The sequence below is a fragment of the Meriones unguiculatus genome, chromosome 14, assembly GCF_030254825.1.
Source record: "Meriones unguiculatus strain TT.TT164.6M chromosome 14, Bangor_MerUng_6.1, whole genome shotgun sequence".
In the NCBI taxonomy this organism is placed as follows: domain Eukaryota; kingdom Metazoa; phylum Chordata; class Mammalia; order Rodentia; family Muridae; genus Meriones; species Meriones unguiculatus.
The window spans coordinates 69089158-69108956 of record NC_083361.1 but is presented as its reverse complement, the minus strand read 5'-3'; the positions used below and the strand labels follow the sequence as shown (position 1 = coordinate 69108956).

Genomic DNA, 19799 nt, shown 5'->3' with positions numbered 1-19799 from the left:
AAAGGCAGAAAAAAATTAGCTTTGAGCTATGCATTTGTCCCAGTACTCAGGAGATAGAGGATCTAGCAATTTTGAAGCCAGTCTGCTCTAAATATTGAGTGCCAAGCCCTATCTTTGGGTTGGGGGCAGGGAGATTTTTGCCTATTACCTGAACTCTCAGTTAGTATAAGTCATGTGGGAGTGTTTGTTTTTAGTCCCAGAATTAACCAGCTTTACCAAAGACCAGAAGGTAAACGCTGGCTTGGCATGAATCCTGCCAGGTGTATCTGACCACATGCAGGTAGATATTAAAGTCCTTGATGTTTAATACCTTCACTGAGAGAATGACATCTGAAGTAACCCAGAAGTTCTCGCTGTGCTGCCTGGCCTAGCTCCCAGCCTTCCAGCTGTGCCGCGTCTTCTTCCCTCAGTGTTAGCGATGGTCCATCACTGGAAACTCTTTCTGGCCACAGAACCAGGAGTTGGCGTTTTCTGGGACCTCCTCTCCTTTCAGACTGTTACTTTTTTTTCCTGGTTGTTGTTTGTTTGTTTGTTTAAGACCAGGTCTTGCTACATAGCTCAAGCTGTTACTGGTTTTTTTGTTTGTATGTTTGTTTCTTTCTTTCTTTCTTTTTTTTTTTTTTTTTTGTATGTTTGTTTCTTTCTTTCTTTTTTTTTTTTTTTTTTTTTTTTCTTTTTTGAGACAGGGTTTCTCTGTGTAGCTCTGGCTATCCTGGACTAACTGTGTAGACCAGGCTGACCTTGAACTCACAGAAACCTGTGTCTGCCTCCTGAGTGCTGGCATTAGAGGCGCGTACCACCACACCTGGCTTCCCCCCTCTACTTTGACAGGACCTCATGTAGTTGAAGCTGCCTTGAATTCTATATGTAGTCAAGCATGATCTTGAACTCTTGATTGTTGCTCCTCTTTCCCATGCACTGGGATTATAGGCATCTGCCAGTGAATCTAGTATGTGGTGCTGGGGATTGAACTCTGCTTTGTGCTTGGTAGACATGCACTCTGCCCAGTAAATCTGAGTTCCTGCCCCTAATATATAAACTTTTTATTACATTTTGTTTTATTTGTGTATGTGTATAGATGCACATGTGCCAAGACAAGAGGATAACTTGTAGGAGTCAGTTCTTTCCATCATGTGACTACCACGGATTGAACTCAGGTCTTCAGACTTGGCAGCAAGAGCCATTTCTCCAGCACCAATACATGCAATTTTAAATGTGTTAAAAAACTGACAGTGTAACTGAATGTGATGGCTCCTCGCTGTCATTCAAGTCGCTGGAGGGCTGAACCAGGATCACTGAGTTTGCTGCCATCACTGAGTTGGCTGCATAGTTCCTCCAGCCAGCCTGACCAGACTGCTACCATCCCTCTTCCGGCCTCTGAGGGCCCCAGGTCCGCACGTGGTGCACATGCATACATGTATGCGTGTAGAGTACCCACTAGGAAAAGTAGATGTGTGGAGGTGTATACCTTTGATCTGGGACTCAAGGAGTGGAGGTAGAAAGATCAGAAGTTCAAGACCGTCTTCTGCTACCTGAAACCCAAACCCACTCTCATTTTAAGAAGAGATTGGGAAGCATATTTGGCAAATTAAAGGTGTAATTTAATCAGATGATAGATTTACTAGTAATTTCTTTAATGTTTAAACAGTTTTCCTCGGTTTTATTTTTTTAGTGACCCTTGTAAGCTGGGGTTTGGTTCAGTAGTAAAATGTTTATGTACCACGAGAAAGGCCTGGATTTCACTTTCCTGCACCACAAATAGCAACAGAATGATAATGGTGATAATAACATCTTAAATGGTCTTCCTACATACTTTGTAATATTTAAAATTTCTTTCCTATTAGTCAGTTTTCTTTTTAAATATTTTGTTATTTTTAAATTTTATTGTTTTATGTGTTGAGGTATTTTGCTTGCATGTATGTTGGTATGCTACTTGTATTCTTGGTGTTTTTGGAGATCAGAAGAGGGCTTCAGATCCCCTGGAATTAGAGTTAGAAGTTGTAAGCTGGAGTGTGGGTGCTGGGAATTGAACCCAGAGCCTCTGTAAGAGCAGCTCTTACCTGCTGAGCCAGTGTTTGTGGCCTGTTTTGCACAGGAGCATTTTTATATGAGGTGTGCGAGCGTATTCAGGCCTGCGTCTCCCACCCTCAGCTGCACACTTTAAATCTTACTTCTTTATTTTGGTTTAGACAGGCTTGGCAGGTAGCTCAGGCTGGCATTGAACTCAGGCCTGCTGCCTCTGCCTCCCACGCACTGGTATTACAGACATTTACCACCATTTCTGGCTACTTTTCATGTGTTTTAAATTGGCATCTACATGTGAATTCTGAAAGCATTTGGTTTGTTTTTTTTTTCTTTCTTATCTCACTTTACTGGACAGCTTCTCCTGACTGCTGACCAAGCCCTTGATTCTGTGCATGATAAAAGTAAAATTCAGCTGCATTTTAACCCCTACCTCCTGTTTCTGTGGCTGTCACCACATCTGCTCGGTTGCCAGTGCTGCAAACTAGGGATCGTTCTCCATTCTGCTGTGTCTAATTGGCCAGTTGTTTTCCCCTCTCTGCTCGTTTCTTGCTGTTCTATTTCAGGCTGTTGTCATTTCCTGACTGTCATAGTGACCTTTAAAAAGAAGTGCTTTTCTAATAAGAGAAAGTTAATATATTCCCATGTGAAACAGGAAAAATTCTAGATTGAACCTGTCTTTGTAATTCTGAGATAAAAATCACTGCTAACATTGTAGTCTCATTTCATGTATATTTTATGCATAATTGAGATAATTTCTACATGTGCATCCTTTTTCCTTTTCTGTTTTTCTCCTTATTTGCATATATATGTAAGTATACATACATATGTACACATACATGTATGTGTATGTACCCCTGTTTGAAAGGTCTTTTTACGTTTTTGGTAGTACTGGATGCTTAATGCAGGACTTTGTTCCTTCTAGGTAAGTGTTCTACCACTGAGCTACAGCCTCAGCCAGACCATGCTAAACCATAGTTTTATTTTATTTATTTATTTAATTTTGAGACAGGATCTCACTGTGTAACCTTGGCTGGTCTGGAACTTGTTATATAGACCAGGGTGGCCTTGAACCCATGGAGATCTGCCTGCCTGTAACAAAAGATTTAAGAATAAACATGTGCTAAGCATGGTGGTGCAAGACTGTAATGCCAGCAGGAGGATTGCAGTAAGTTCAAGTTCAACAAAACAGTAAGCAAACAAACATGCCTGTAATCCCAACACTCGGGAGGCAAGAAGAGTGCTGTGAGTTTGTGTCAGCATGGGCTGCCTGCTCCAGGCTAGCCTGTTGTACAGTGTAAGATCTCGGCTTAAAAATATGACAACAAAACCAACCAAACGTTTTAAAAAAGAAACCCCACACCTGCAGAGACCGGTACTCCAACCAAGTAGCATGCACGGAGAGGACCTAGACACCCTCCCTGCTCAGAGGAAGCCCATAGATGGCTCAGTCTCCAAGTGGGCTCCCTAGTAAGGGGAGCAGGGGCTGTCTCTAACATGAACTCAGTGGCTGGCTCTTTGATCACCTCCCCGTGGGGGTGGTGCAGCCTTGCCAGGCCACAGAAGAAGATAATGCAGCCAGTCCTGATGGGACCTGATAGGCTAGGTCAGATAGAAGGAGAGGAGGACCTCCCCTATCAGGGGACTAGGGAAAGGGCACAGGGGGAGAAGAGGAGGGATGGGTGGGACTGGGAGCAGATGAGGGAAGGGGCTACAGCTGGGATGCAAAGTGAATGAATTGTAATAAATAAATTAATTAATTTAAAAAACCCCACAAATAACAAACATGTCTTCCTCATAGTCTCCCAATTTTGCTTTACGATGTAATTTTTGGAGAATCCTGAAATTACCTGATGCCTGTCTTTCATTCCCAGGTATTCTGATGTAAATGGGTTTGTGCGTGGCCTGGGCCTGAAAATTTTACTTCAGTTGCTTAGGTTTTTCCAGTGTACAGGAGAGTTTGGGAACCACTACTGTTCCTGTTCAAACAGCAATGTCTGTGGCTGGACATTATCTATCTTGAGTGGGCTTTTTTTACTTTTGGTTTTTTGAGACAGTTTCTCTATGTAACCTTGGCTGTCCTAGACTCACTTTGTAGACCAGGCTGTCCTCGAATGTACAGAGACCCTCCAGCCTCTGCCTCACAGATAGCCGGGATTATAGGCATGTGCCGCCACGCCTGGCTCTGTTTTGAGTTTTATTTCCTACTGATATTTTTACTTTTTACTAATGTTCTTGTAATTGAAAACTGGAGGGGTTGGGGATTTAGCTCAGTAGGAGAGCACTTGCCTAGCAAGTACAAGGCCCTGGGTTTTGTCATCAGGTCTGGGGGAAAAGGAAAGAAAACTGGAGTTTGAGTTCCTGAAGATGCAACTCTCTTAGGACCTTTTCAGAAATGGGTATGAGGCAGAGCAAGTGAGAGGGAAAGAGGTGCTCTTATGAGATCCTCTTACTTCTTCCTATTTTCTGAAATTTTTAGACAGAAATCTGTATAGTCTTTCTATTTTTCTCTTAAAACAAAGAAATGCTTGATAGCACCGGTGTTATCTCTTAGTGTTTTGTGACTTGATGAGCTGTTTTCCTCCATAATCAGCTGAACTCATAGGTCATCATGGTCTCTATCTTTGTAAATGGCAGAAGATGATCCAGTTCTCATTTGAATATTTGAATATGTTTAGTATTTTCAGATGAAGCCACAGTAAGGGCATTGTTTTTTAAAGTTCATTCTTCATATTATTTGTCATTTGAAATTTTAAAAGGTTAAGGAATTAGTAACACTGCCCTTTTCAAGACTTAAGCATCTTTGAATTGTAATGCTTAAAATGGAACTAGTTAGTTAAGACCAATAACTAAAAATGTTCCTTTACTAGTTGAGAGAGACCAAGCCAGGCGTGAAGGTGCACACATGTAATCTCAGGACTTGGGAGGCTAAGGCAAGAAAATTGCCATAGGTTTGAGGGCAGCCTGATCTATACCGTGAGATTGTAACTACGTCTCCCAAGTGAGTGAGTGAATGATGACTGAATGAAAGAGCATGGATTCGGGCAACCTGTTTTGAGGACAGTGTCATCTATGGTTCTTGTGCTGAGACAGTACCTCAGAGGTCCACTGGCAGCTGTTTGTTGAATGTCTAGTTTTGAATAAATGTAACCTGCCCTTGTGTATCTTTTTCCCTTCCAGTGGCAGCATGGAGCCTGCGTTTCACAGAGGGGATCTCCTTTTCCTCACAAACCGTGTTGAAGATCCCATACGAGTCGGGGAAATCGTTGTTTTCAGGATAGAAGGAAGAGAGATTCCTATAGTGCATCGAGTCCTGAAGATCCATGAAAAGTACATGCCAGCCTTTCGTCTGTGTTACAGTCTGAAGTGTTTAATTTTGATATACAGAATGTGTTGAAGAGGATGGGGGCTGGAGAGCTGGCTCAGCAGGAAAGAGCACTTGCTGCTCTTGCAGAGCGCCCAGGTTTGGTTCTCCAGCACCCACCTACAGGATGGCTCACAACCATCTGTAACTTCAGTTTCAGGTGATCTGATGCCTTCTGCCAACCTCTGGAGGCACCAGGCATGTCTTTGGTGCACATACATGCAGGCAAAACACTCATAAACATAAAACTTTTTTTTAATTAATAAAGAGGGCTGGAGATGTAGCTCAGTTACTGGAATGAAGCCCTAGCTCAACACTGAAATGCAAAACCCAGGCCTTGGGGTGCATATTTGTAATGTCAGGACTTGGGAGGCAGAGGCAGACAAGTTAGGGTCATTGTTTGCTTACATAGCAAGTTGAAGGCTAGCCTGGGCTAAATAAATGAGGCTCTTCTCTAATAATAAAACATTGTAAAGAACAAGAAACCCTTGACCTTCCCAAAAATCATGTTATAAAGGTTAATTCTAAAAGTAATTCCCTGATATAATGGAATAAGTAATCCTGATGAATAGAGAAACCTTAAAATGACAACAAAAGCAATAAGGCAGTATAACAATAATAAATTTGTCAACTTCTTTTGGAATACTGGAATTAACCAGGCCAGACCCAAATTTATCCACTTTTCAAAGGTCAGCCACCTGGCTGGGTGGCTCAGCAGATCAGAGTGCTTGCTGTCAGGCCTGATGACCTGAGTTCAGTCCCCAGGACCCATGGTAGGACAAAACCAAAGTTCAAAAGTTGTCCTGTAACCTCTACAGTGCCTGCTCCATGACAATATATAGACACAACATAATGATGAATGAATTTAAAGTGTAAACATTTTTAAGAGCCTGGGAAGATGGTTTATGACCAAGCCTGATGGCCTGAATTCAGTCCCCAGGACCCACATGGTAGGAGACCGGGCTGGAGAGGTCTGAACTCCACATGTACACGTGGTGTGCACAACACTGAATGAATCCTTCTGACCTTCCTGCTCTTGCCTCACGAGTGCAGGATTTATGAACATGTGCCAGTGCGTGAAGCCCAAGATAAAGGTCTAAAATATACATTGTCTGCCTCTGTCTTCTTTCTTTCCTTCCTTCCTTCCTTCTTTCTCTTTCTTTCTTTCCTTCCTTCCTTCCTTCCTTCCTTCCTTCCTTCCTCCTTCCTTCCTTCCTTTCTTCCTTTCTTTCTCTTTTTCTTTATTTCTTTTTCTTTCCCTCCCTTCCTCTCTCCTTCCAACAGTTTCTCTGTGTAATCCTATCTGTCCTATACTCACTCTGTAAACCAGGCTGGCCTCAAACTCACAGAGAAACACCTGTCTCTGCCTCCCTGAGTGCTGGGATTACAGGTGTACACCACCATGCGTGGTCTAAATTGTTTTTCTGAGTAGAATCTTTCATTTTAGAAGCAAAAAAAAAAAGCGTGTTTACCTCAGAGTGAGAACAGGGAAGAAAAACTTCTGCTTCCCTGGGTCTCATTTTCTTGAGATAATGTAAAGATTTCAGAAACATAAATCATGAGCTTTTAAGTGGGTGGTCTCTGCCCAGCTCTGCACTCCTGTCCTTTCAAGTCTGTAGTATTTGTAGTTAAAACTTTCATGAGAAGGGAGAAAAAAATGGACTAGGGACCCGAAAAGCTCTCTTGCATGGAGAAAGTCCTCAATTAATACTGACTGGCTCAGCATCTTATAGTTTTTCTCCATTTAATAGGTACTCATGTGGGGTGATGCTCACCTTAATCCCAGCACCAGAAAGGTGAGGTCAAGAGGGGAGCACATTGCAGGCCATCCAGGGTAGCAGAGTGAGGGAAGGTTGCCTGTACCCCAATACTCACGGTCAGAATTTTTGGTGACCTCTCTTGTGCCTTCTGGATGTTGGGATTCCATGCGGGCATCCCCACACCTGGCTGGAGCAGATCTTAGTAGGTGTATTGAGGGGTGGTCACCAGGGAAGAACATACGTTCTGCCTTCAAGTAGACGAGGAAGGAGTGTGCTGTTGCAGGAAAAGGTAGTACTCTCTCCTGATTACAGCCCAGCAGGGGAAAGCGTGTGAGTATTGTTCTGTGGCAAGCAGGTCTTTGGGGATAGCCCAGTCCGCAGCATTCCTTTCCTTCGTGTCTGTCTCTTCTGTTGGATTTTACTTCCCGCGCTGAGTGGCTGGTGTCTTTTCCTGGTTGAACTTACTCTTCCCCTCTGATGCTCTTGATGCTCTCTTACAGTCAGTGGCTGCTGGCACCTGTCCTCTTTAACCCTCCAGAATATCTCAGACATTCTTGCACTTACTGACTTGTCAGCTACAGTGCTCTGTATATATTTGCATCTTTCTTTTAAATCGGAACCTCATTTTGAATGTGGCATTTGCACTTAACTGTCTTGGTGTTTGCAACACCTCCCAATTTTCACCTGCAGTTCTAGCATCTTGGGAGTGAGTTTCCTGAGTGGATATTAGTCAGTAGAAACCTGAAGCTAATTTTTTTATAGGCTGCGATTGTTAAAGACACTTGGATTAATTTAGTTTGATCTTTATTAACTGTAAATTTTGCTTTGTTTTCAATTAAATTTTAAAATTACCAGAGGTTGGGCTTGAGAGGTGACTCAATGATTGAAAGAGTTGTTGCTCTTGCAGAGGACCTGCTTCCATTCCTGTTATCCACATGTACCTTCAGGTCCAGGGGATCCAGTGCCCTCTTCTGCCCTCTGTAGGCACCAGGCGCATGCATGTTGCACATACATATAAGCAAGCAAAACATTAATACATAGACAAATAAGTCTAAAAAGCAATTTGTAAATTGCTATTCTTTAGTAGCATTAAATTCCTTGACTTTTTTTTTTTCTTTCCTGAGACGGCCTGTAGCCCAGGCTGTCTTCCAGCTCTCTGTGAGCAGAACAGACATCAGGATTGTGTGCTGTGCTGCCCTGCGCAGCTGGTGCGGGCTGCGACTGAAGTGAAGGCCTAGGGTAGGCTAGCCAAGCACTCGCGACACTCTGCTGCCAGCCCCAGAGCAGCCAGCCCCAGAGCAGCCAGTTTTTTATTGCGCAGAATATTTTGTAGCTTTGCTTTTTCTGTTTTGTTATGTTTGTTTTTGAGTTGGCTTCTCTGTGCAGCCCTGGCTGTCCTTGAACTTGCAGTGTTGGTTGGGCTGACCTTGAACTCACAGAAATCCAGCCAGCTTCCTCTGTGTTGGGATTAAAAGCATGTGCCACCACACCTCACCCAGGATAGTGTTCTTACAAGGGCTACCACACCTGAAGCACTGGAGCTTTGCTTTCTGGTAAAACTTGTTTTTCCAACAACTTCGTACTTGCTAGAGAGAAAAGAAGGCACTGTGCAGTTAAAGCATGCCGTAGGTCGCTGCTGTTTATCCCTTGCTCTGTTATTGTAACCCTGAGATTTTGTATTTAGAGGTTTTCAGGCACGCGCAGTGGGATCTAATGAACCCCATGTGTCCGCATCTGCCAGGCAGCATGTGGCCATTTCTGTGTGACTACACGTTCCTTTCTTCCTCCTGTTGTATTATTTTGGCCTAGATCTTCAATATTATAGTATATAACGAGTATTTTGATAAATTTCTATAAAACAGCCATTTACAAACTAAAACTATAATTAGTGTGGGGAATAAATTATGCTATAATAGTGAGTATAATGAAATATAATAGAAATAATAACTAAATATATGATAAATTAAAATGAACAATTTCTTAAAATTATTGAGTTTCTAGTTGTTGTTCAACTTACCAATTTCATTGTGACTTTAAGTGTTTGAACTTAGGTCAGGTAAGGTCCTTGGCTGAGGTTGGTTGATGTAACTGCAGCAGACACTTGGAACATTGTTTAATTACCTCTGTTTTATGAATTGCTGTTCTTCATTTGGGAGGCACTGCTATACTAATGGAGGTCAGGGAACAACTTGGGGAAGTTGGTTCTTTCCTCATACAGTGTGGTTTCTGGAGACCAAATTCGGGTTGTCAGACTTGGTGACAAGTGCCTTTACCTGCTGAGCCATCACACCAGCTGCACTTTATAGACACTTAGCTCTAGAGGTTCCTTTTCCAACACTCTTTTTTTCCATGCAGAAATTTTCATGTTGCTTAAAGGAACTGAGCTATTCAGTGGTCTTTACTTTGACAGTTACTTCCTGAGGGGTAATTTAAGGTGTCCTTTGAGTTTTACGTTAGTAGGAAATTGGTTGTGAATATTAAATATAAAATGAGGTTTGTTTTATATGCTAGTTTTTCTTCAAGTAAATCTTCATGATCATCTAGTATCATTTCGTTCATTTCCTCTACAAAGTGTTCATAATGCTTATATAGTATTTTGGCTCCTCAATGTTAAACTTCTCACTTATTTCTAATCTTTCTCTATGCTAAACAGTCCAACTATAAACATTCTTTTAGCCAATTAAAAGAATTGCAGGCTGGAGAGATGGCTCAGAGGTTAAGAACACTGGCTGTGTGTCCTAAGGTCCTGAGTTCAATTTCCAGCAACCACATGGTGCCTCATGACCATCTATAGTAAGCTGTGGTGTGCTAGCACACATGCAGACAGAATGCTGTATAACTAATAAATAAATAAATCTTTAAAAAAATAACACAAGAATTGCTATTAGACATGATGATTGATCACGCAGTGCTTGTTGATAAGAGCCAATTCTGTGCATTAAATGTTGTGAGTGTGTTTGGTGACTTGTGTTTTTCTTTCTTTTTTAAGGCAAGATGGACATATCAAGTTTTTAACCAAAGGAGATAACAATGCTGTTGATGACCGAGGCCTCTATAAACAAGGACAACATTGGCTAGAGAAGAAAGACGTTGTAGGGCGAGCGAGGGGGTAAGCATCCAGGGGAACACCTTGAGCTTTTCACATTACTTTAAACAGGGTCTTACCGACTGACGGGGCAGAGCTGTGTGCACAGTTGGTCCTGGTTCCGCCAAGTTATCTCTTTGTCCTTTAAAAGATACACATCTTACAAAGCAGCCAAGTCTTAAGGCATACTATTCCTGAGGGGAGGAGTGGGCACATAGAGAGTAGAATACTAGTGAAGAGAGAGAGTGCATATCACAACTAAAAAACAATGTGTTAGCCAGGGGTGGTGGCACACGCTGTAATTCCAGCTCCTAGGAGGTAAAGGCAAGAGGATCAAGAATTCAGGGCCAGACTCACTACAAAGCTATGAGTTTACCACTAGTCTGTGCTACCTGAGACCTCGTCTCTAAGAACAAGAATCACTTCTTCAGTTTACCTAAGGAGTATTGATAATCAGGATCTAGAGTAGTATTATTACTGCTCATTAGAATTTTATTGAGACAATTGTTCATCTAAATTAATTTTATTGTGTTAATGTGTCATATTGTTTTATTTCTAGTCTTGAAGTTGATGAGGTCAAATGAAAGTCTTAAATTATATTAAGCCTATTTATTTCAGATATCAGGAGAACAGATCAGTGGAGGAGAGGAATTGTAAGTTACTGGTGTAAGGAAGTATGGAATTACTACTTTGATGTATTAATAGTATTAACGACAACTCACCTTTATTAGGGCTTGCTGTATTCCAGACACTCATTGTATGTGCCTTCTAAGTATTGCTTCATTTTAACCTCCAAACAACCCTAAGATTCCCATTCTGCAGATGAGGAAACTCAGACAAGCCATGTTATGTATCTGAGATCATGCTGATGGTGGCACTAAGTGGCAGGAAACTCCAGCGCCCACCCTCTGAGCCATCACAGAATCGCTGGCATGGTGTCCCTCAAATGGGTGGGTGCTGGTTCTTTCTTCGGGTGCTTCATAGCATTCTTACTGTTGACAGAACCCCTGGTCCTCTGTACTAAATAAGTCAATTATGCATAGGCCATCTTGCCCTGACACTATGCTGTGCAGAAGGAAGTGACTATTGAATGAAAGTTTCTTCAGTTGCAGCGTGAAAGATGTAAAGGAATCCAGATCAGAACAAGGACTGTTGTGTTGTGTTTTGTCTGCATGTGTGTGCGTGCGTGCCGATCTAACTTCAGGGGGATTTGTAGCATAGTCCACACTAGGTCATTGGTGGCTCTGAGAAATAAATATATTTCCAAATTTCCTCATTTCCGAAGATGCTCCTCTCATGGTTTTTTCAGACTCATTAATCTCTTTAGTCTTTGTTTTTCTTCTAGTTGTAAATCTGCAGATACATTTAGAATAAGGAAATAGCAGTTATCAGAAAGTAGGGTTGCTTTTTTTTTCTCCTCCGCCAATATTTACTATTAACCTGTGTAGGGATAAAGATGTAAGTGGTTTGGTTTGGTTTTTCAAAACAGGGTTTCTCTGTCTTTTAAAATTCCAAACTATATAAAAATTAAATTAAAATTTCACCTTTGACGATATAAGTCCTTTAGTGGCGTTTAATTTAAAAATGTAATAATCTGAATTGAGTAAAGTTTCTTTGAAATATAAAACACCTGGGACATGAGCAGCTGGCAGACAGAAGTTTCACTGTAACTCAGTTTTCATCGATTATCCCCCCCATTGAGTTTGACGTATAATGTAATGAATCATGTGGAAATTGTATTTATAAAACACAGAATCAGCCTGTGCCTCACTCTTACAGGCAAGCTTGTGACTCTGGTACAACTGTCTTTAGAAAGTAAAGATAGTTTTGCACACATATACCTATGGTTCTGAGCCAGACTGTTTCAGAAAGTATCTTTAGGAAGTAAAGATTACTGCGCTCATATACCTATGGTTCTGAGCCAGACTGTTTTTAAAAATGTTGCTGAAACAATTCACATATAAGATTCTCTGAGGAGAATAACTTCCAGACGTTAGTATATCTATAAATTTGTGGAGCCATCACCACTATCTAATTCCAGCACAGTTCTGGCCGTCCTCAGTAATCCTCCACACTCACTAGCAGTCACATCTCCTCCCCTTCCTCCTGCAGCTGCTGACCACGCTAACCTACTCTCTCGGGATTGGCCTGTTTGCAGTATTTTTTTTTTTAGATTTATTTATTATTTTCTTATACAGCATTTTTCCAGCATGCCAGAAGAGGGCACTAGATCTCACGACAGATGGTTGTGAGCCACAATGTGGTTGCTGGGAATTGAACTCAGGACCTTTGGAAGATCAGCCAGTGCTCTAGACCTCTGAACCATCTTCTCCAGCCCCCTGTTTGCAGTATTTCATGCAAACAAAATCATACAGTTGTGGTCTTCTCTGTTTGGCTTCCTTCATCTGTCTTAATTTTCAAGGTTAATTCCTCTTGCAGCATGCAATAAAGTTTTTAAAAATGTAACTAATACTGTACCAACTAAATATTTAATAGAGATGATTTTGGAAAGTCAGAAAGTTAAAAAAAAAAAACGCAAGAGGACCTGTTAGTCACTGAGTTGAGAGCAGTGGGAGAAAAAGATGAGAAAGTAGTTGATACAAAATATTATAGTGAAAAAAAGCATGAAACTAAGGAAGGAAAAACTAGAATAATGATGTTTGAAGCATCTCAGCAGAGCTGTCCCACTGGAAGAGGAAATATGTTCTTAAAGGGAAGTGTACCAGGCAAAGTGTCTGCTCTTAAAGTTTGCCACAGGCTTTGATAATGGAATGGAAATGCTAATTACCCTGACTTGTTTACTGTACACTATATACATATATGAAAAGAGCCCATAAAAAGTGATATCCCATAAAATGCACGCAAATTAAATGTAAATAAAAAGTAAAGCTTATGTTTAGATGCAAGTGGCGCGTGTGTGTAACCCCAAGTACGTGGAGCTGGGACAGGGCCTCTCTTGAGGGGAAGCTGTTTGCAGCAGCATAGTGAGAATATATGTTTTTGGGTTTTTTTTTATTCTGAAACAGGGTTTCTCTGGGTAGCCTAGGCTGTCCTGGACTTGCTTTGTAGACCAGGCTGGCCTCAAACTCATAAGGATTCACTTGCCTCTGCCTCCCCGAGTGCTGGGATTACAGGCGTGTGCCATTGCACCCAGCTGAGACCATATTTTGAAAATTAAATAGGGCCTGGATTGTGGGTAAGAGCCCTTGTTGAGTTCCCAGCACCCCATGGAAGCTCACCGCCTCCTTTGTCGAGTAGCAGGCCTGCATGAGGTGTGCAGACGGGCATGCAGGCAAAACATGCATGCACAGAAAATAATAAATCTTAAAATAGTTCCAAACGTTTGGTGTGAGTTCTTTCTTGACTGAAATCAAGAACTACAATTTATTTATTCTTTATGAATATACCTTTTAAAATGCACTTTTACCAGGTAGGCTTGGTGGTTGCATGCCTGTCCTAACTGGATGAAAAGTTCATGACTAGCTTGAGCTACACGAAATCTTATCACTAAACTCCAAGCAGGTCATTCCAGAAATGAAACACGATCCTGGGATCATTATATAGTATAGTATTTTATTAAGATGGCTTCTGAGCCCAGACTTTTTTTTTTTTTTTTTTTTTTTTTTTTTGACAGTTTCATTGTGTAACTTGACTGTTCTGGACTCACTTTGTAGACCATGCTGGCCTCAAACTCCCAGAGATTACCTCTCTCTGCCTCCCTGCTGTGTGTGTGTGTGTGTGTTTTTTTAATACTTTCTTTTGTATGAGTGTGTATGATTATGTCAAGATTCCAGTGTAGAGGCTCGAGGACAGCCCAGAGGAATGGGTTCTTTCTTCCCACCATCCATGTTCCAGGGCTCAAACTCAGATTGTCAGTCTTGGTTGCAAGACCCTTTACCCAGTGAATCATCTTGTCAGCCCCAAATTTCTGTTTTATTTTATTTTTTGTTTCTTCGAGACAGGGTGTCACTGTGGAGATCTGGCTGGCTTCATATGGATCAGACTGGCCTCAAACTCATAAGGATCCACTTGCCCCTGTCTCCCAAGGGCTGGGAGTATGTTACTCTCATCACTACCATAGTTTTTGAGCCGAATTTGAAACAAGTTTATTAAATACTAGCCAGGACAATTTGGGCAGGTCCATCCCTGGGATTCCCAGAGCATGACACCAAATTACAAAAGTCAGGTGCTTATAAAGGCCAAGCCAATGAGGCTGTGTGCTTCCCACTTGGTCCTGTTAGGAGCAAGCATGCATCTTCCCGTGCTTGCTGTTCCTCCCAGCTGTGTGCCATCAGGCACACCCTGTGTAGTCGGGGCAGCTTTCACAGACTCGAAAACATGTGGCTTGCTGTCTTAAATGAACAATCCCCAGCCTTCTAGAAAATTACCTGTTGTTGGAGGAGGGAGGCTCACAGGTGAGAGGCATTTTTGGTTTCTAGATGTCTTCAGCACATCAGTTTAAACTTAAAACATAACTTTAGCCATCACATTTAAAGCTGTGCACTGCTACTCCCAGCTTGCCTCAAAATTCTTAAATCTAGATCCACTCTTAATTTGTGTATCCTATTTTCTTTACTATTTGGTGTTTAAGCTGATATGTTCATTCTTGCTCTCTCTTTTTAAACTTTTATTAATTACACTTTATTCACTTTGTATCCCCCCATAAACCCCTCCCACCTCCCCTCCTAATCCCACCTTCTTTCTCCCTTCTTCACGCATGTCCCTCCCCAAGTCCACTGATAGGGGAGGTCCCCCTCTCCTTCCTTCTGATCTTAGTCTATCAGATCTTATCAGGAGTGGCTGCATTGTCTTCCTCTGTGTCCTGGTAAGGCTGCTTCCCCCTCAGGGAGAGGTGATCAAAGAGCAGGCCAATCAGTTTATGTCAGAGGTAGTCCCTCTTCCCATTACTATGGAATCCACTTGGACACTGAACTGCCTTTTTTTTTTTTACCTTTATGTGCATTGGTGTTTAGCCTGCATGTATGTCTGTGTAAGGGTATCAGCTCGGAAATACAGACAGTTGTGAGCTGTCTTGTGGGTGCTGGGAATTGAACATGGGTCCCCTGGAAGAACAGCCAGTGCTCTCAACCGCTGAGCCATCGCTCCAGCCCCCTTCTCTTTATTTTTTAAAATATGTTTTTAATGTGTATGTGAATGAGAAAAGAAATAGAAAGGAAAGGATAAAAGGGAGAACATCGCAAGAAGCAGACACATCTGGGAGAGTCCAGAGTGGTCATGACACTGAACCATGTGGGGAGAGGGGGAAGAGAAGAGAGGGGAGAGACAGGACCAGGTACAACAGCCAGGAATCCAGAGGTACAGAAGGGAGGGGCAGCCCAGGTCCTGGGCTGCAGAGTTCAGGGTAGATGGAGGGTAGGGGATGCCAGGAGGACCTGGAGGCCAGGTCCGCTTGCCACTGCCCTGGGTTTGAAACTTAACAGCGTGACTGTTTGGTTTGCATTTACGTCTACACCTCGTGTGTCTGCTGCCAGAGGAGGCCAGAAGAGGGACCAGGGTTACACACCATTGTTAGGCGACCGTGGGAGTGTTGGGAGTCTCACCCAGTCCTCTGGATGAGCCTGTGCTCTTAACCCCTGAGCCATCTCTCTAGCCTTTACTTTTTCTGTAAATATCAGTTGTAATGCTAGTTATTTAGCAGACCTTTTTTTTTTAAGTGAATATCTTACTTTGTACTCCGGCAGTATATTAAGAGGAATATATTAAGAGGCGTTCCATAAAAGTGTACAAGTCTACAAAAGTGTACAAGTGTACATGTAAATAAAAGGTGAAGCCCCTGTGCAGGCGCAGTCAGTCCAGCCTCCGCCTCCCTCAGAGCTGAGGTGATGGCATGGCGGTGCCCCAGCAGCCTTAACAGCACTCACGGCAATCAACTCCAGCCCATACTCTACCCTGTAGGTGATGGCATGGCAGGAGCTGGTGCTGGAGGTAGTTGTGAGCGCCCTTTGTTTACTTATGTAAAGTCTTACTCTGCTGATGAGCAGCCCTGCTTTAACATGCCCGTGAGCCTGAGCAGTGCCGGAGAAAGTGCTGCAGGCTCGACTTGCAAGCCATTAGCGATACCCTTCTTCCCAGAGCTTAGCAGCATTTTGTAGTTGTCTCCTTCCAGCTCTCGGAGAGCCCACATGTTCACATGGGTGTGCTGTGGCGAAGCTGCTTGCCCCACATACCTGTTTCATGCACCTTATGTCAGACCTTAACATCCTGAACTTGAGTGTGCAAGAACTTACCTGGGGTGTATCTTTCAGGGATTTGTTGACTCAGAAAATCTGGGGACAGTAGAAAATTGTAGGTGGTGGTTTTATGTGTGTTTGATACGAGGTTTCAGGTAGCCCACGAGGGCCTCAAGCGCTACTGTAGCTGAGAATGACCGATCATCCGGCCTCCGCCAAATGTTAGCAGCGCAGGTGAACCCCACACCTGATTGTGTGCTGTTGGAGATCAAACCCAGGGCTTCATGCCGGGCATGTGTGTGTGTGTGTCTGTGTCTGTGTGTGTGCCTGTGTGTGTGTACCTGGACACATGTTTACTGGAAGGTTGGACTTACTTACAAGGCCTTGAGGGTGTGAGAGAAGAAGATTGCTGTCTCCTAGAGTCTGAAGGGGAGGCGGAAACCGTGTAATTAGCAGTGCAACAAATTAGTATAAGTTGTGAAAAGACCTCAAAGGCAAGTGTGTTTAGTGCTTTCAGATCTTCCACCCAGTGGGTTTGCCCACTTTGAAGAGATGAAGAAAAAGAAAGCTAGTGTGAACACAGGACTGAGGAGGTGGTTCAGAGGTTAAGGGCACCAATTGCTTCATTCAGGGGACTTGGGTTGAATCTCAGCCCCCACATGCAGCTCACAGCCATCTATCTCTAACTCCATTTCCAGGGGATCCAGTGCCCTCTACTGACGTCTGTGGGCACCAGGCATATATACATATACACACACAGGCAAAACACTCACACACATAAATAAAATAAATAGATCTAAATATTTTTTTAAAAATCAAATACTGGAGCTGGACAGATGGCTCCAAGTTAAGAACGCTGACTGCTCTTCCAGAGGACCCAGGTTCGATTCCCAGTACCCACAGACAGCTAATTACTGTAACTCCAAACTTTGACACCCTCACATGGACATACAGACAAAACACCAACTCACATAAAATAAAAGTAAATATTAAAATCATCAAATAATGAAAAAGTGTACAGGAAGATGGAGGGTAAGACTTGTTTGCTCGATGGGTGATAAAAATAGTTCTAGAAAAATTTCAGAGCTAGGCATGGTGGCACATGTCCTCACTCCAACATTTTAGGAGACTAAGGCAGGTGGGAGTAAGCTCAAGGCCACGTGGGCTACATTTCAAGATCCTGTGTGAAAAGTAAAATCGGGATTAAGAGGGCCAAGAGCAGACCATGGGTAAGTGGGTGGGCGAGGAAGCCCTGAGCTCTGGAACAGAGCCCTGCTGTTCCCTGGCCGCTCGCAGCGTACTGCTGTGCGCCTAATCTCTCTATGAAGAGCAGTTCCCGAAAGGCTGTGAGGCCACCCAGCCCCTAGTGTCAGAGGTACCAACTAGAGGCCTGAGCTCTCCAGTCTGCTGCTGCTCCTGCCGCACACAAACCGTGCACCTTGGGTGCGTGATTCCGTTTCCTCATCTCTGAAATGGTGAAAATCCTAACTTCCTTGTAACAGGCTGTTGAAAGGAAGAATGGGATGTATGCAAGGGGACTCTGTGAGCTGAAACTTAGTTCTCTGGAAGGCACTGGTAATGAATACTCAGTAAAGGTTAGCAGTTTTATTTAGGGTGTTCTGTGATGATAAGTTGTGTGCTTGTTCGTTCTAGATTTGTTCCGTATATTGGAATTGTGACAATCCTCATGAATGACTATCCTAAATTTAAGGTAAGAGCTCCTACCGTATGTTTGATTAAAAAGAAGCAGCCTTGGGTTGAGGGGATAGCTCAGAGATAGTGCATGCGTGAGGCCCTGGATTCCGTCCCCCTCCCATGGTGATCTCGTGTTTAATTCGGGAAACTGTTAAATGGATCACAGTTGACGCATGAAGGACTAATTAGATAGTGCAGTAACTGACCCTGGTCACAACCGAGTTAGGAATGATGGAGACTTGAGTGCTGTTGGAAGCGTCCCTGACGTGAGCTCCTGTTTGGTTTTCTAGTACGCAGTACTGTTTCTGCTGGGCTTGTTTGTGCTGGTCCATCGTGAGTAAGGAGTCGGCTCGCTGTCCTGGGAAGATGCTATGCCTGTTGTTACTGGATGTTTGGAGTAGATCCTGCTCTGTGATTGGCAGATATTCGGAGGACACACGTGTTGGCACGTCTTGGTAGCACTGGTTTGCATTAGTTTCTGTTTCCACACCTGAGGATGTGTGGGCGGGTGATGTGTGCCGTGGAGTGCACTCAAGGGGACTTTCAATCACAGGATTTCATATGTTGTCATTGTCACTCTTTCACAGTTTTGTACATCAGTGAATTTTTTATATTAAAAGGTTGAGCCAAAGCCCCCAGTGTTTGTATTTTGAAGCCAAGCTTCACTTTTAAAGTGCCTACAGAGTTCTGTAAATGAAAACACAGCTCTGCATGAGTTCAAACCTGTCATTCCTCCTGCAGTGGGAATGGCACAGACTGAGGTGGTCAGAAGTCTGACCTTTTCGAAATTTTAAATAAAAGACTTTGCACATTGAACCCTTTCCCTGAATTGTGTTTGTTGGGAAAGCTCCTGACATGTGCCTTTCTTGGCTGGTTCTTAGTACCCATTATGGGTTTAAAAAGGCTTTGATGTGGCTGGGCATGGCAACACGTGCCTGTTATCCCAGCACCTAGATATCTCAGCACGAGAAGCAGGAGGATCAGGAGTTCTAGGCCATCCTCAACTATATTGTGAGTTCCAAGCCAGCCAGTGCTAAATGAGATCTCCTCTCAAGAACTAGAAAGAAGAGGCTTCAGGTATGACGGCGGTCAACCAAATACTAAAAAATGGGTTTTTTTGTTTAGGTTTGGTTTTTGTTTCTATAAAGCCAGTTGACGTTCATAGGAAATCTCTTAGTCACATAGTTAATCTCTTAAAATTCTTCACCAAGGTGTGACTCAGATGTGTATAATCCCAGATGGTGTGACTGAGAGGTTCAGAAAAATCTCACCTAGTCGTAAAAACACCTAACCCTTTGTCCACTGGAGGCTTCTCAGCACGTATCCACACTGTATTAACATTTGGATGAGGCAGGTGCAGGAGCCCAGCACCTTCTACTCTTTAACTCTCTCTAATCTGCCTAAACCCGTCCTTTTAAGTGGCTGGCTTTGCATTTTCTCTAATGCAGCTTAAGGAGACAGAGTTTGAAATAGTGACTCAAGGCCCAATTGTGTTTTCTTTAAATTTTGAAGCTGCCAGGGAAACAGAATGTAGGGTAAACCAATATGCAGTAACATGGAATACTTCTCTTTCTGCCTTTTCTGTTTAATGTGAGGTCCCAGGGTTAGCACCTGGTCAGATCCTGTTTATTCAGCTGAGGCCACAGCTTGTGCTGTATTACTAATAGGGTGAAATATACAAG

The 19799-nt window shown here is 42.9% G+C and overlaps 1 protein-coding gene across 3 annotated transcripts in view; it reads left to right on the top strand.

Moving 5' to 3' along the window:
* The window catches only part of Sec11a (SEC11 homolog A, signal peptidase complex subunit), a 37831-nt gene extending 18898 nt beyond the window's left edge, over positions 1-18933 (top strand). For 2 of the 3 annotated variants that reach the window (XM_060367437.1, XM_021663228.2), the window contains exons 3-6: positions 5203-5352; positions 10136-10255; positions 18076-18133; positions 18408-18933. In XM_060367437.1, the coding sequence (XP_060223420.1) occupies positions 5203-5352; positions 10136-10255; positions 18076-18133; positions 18408-18458 (379 nt within the window). In that variant the 3' untranslated portion in view covers positions 18459-18933. Of the gene's footprint in view, positions 1-5202; positions 5353-10135; positions 10256-10849; positions 10885-18075; positions 18134-18407 lie in introns of all 3 variants that reach the window. The other variant, XM_060367436.1, reaches the window with a different exon arrangement.
* Positions 18934-19799: the final 866 nt, after the last annotated feature.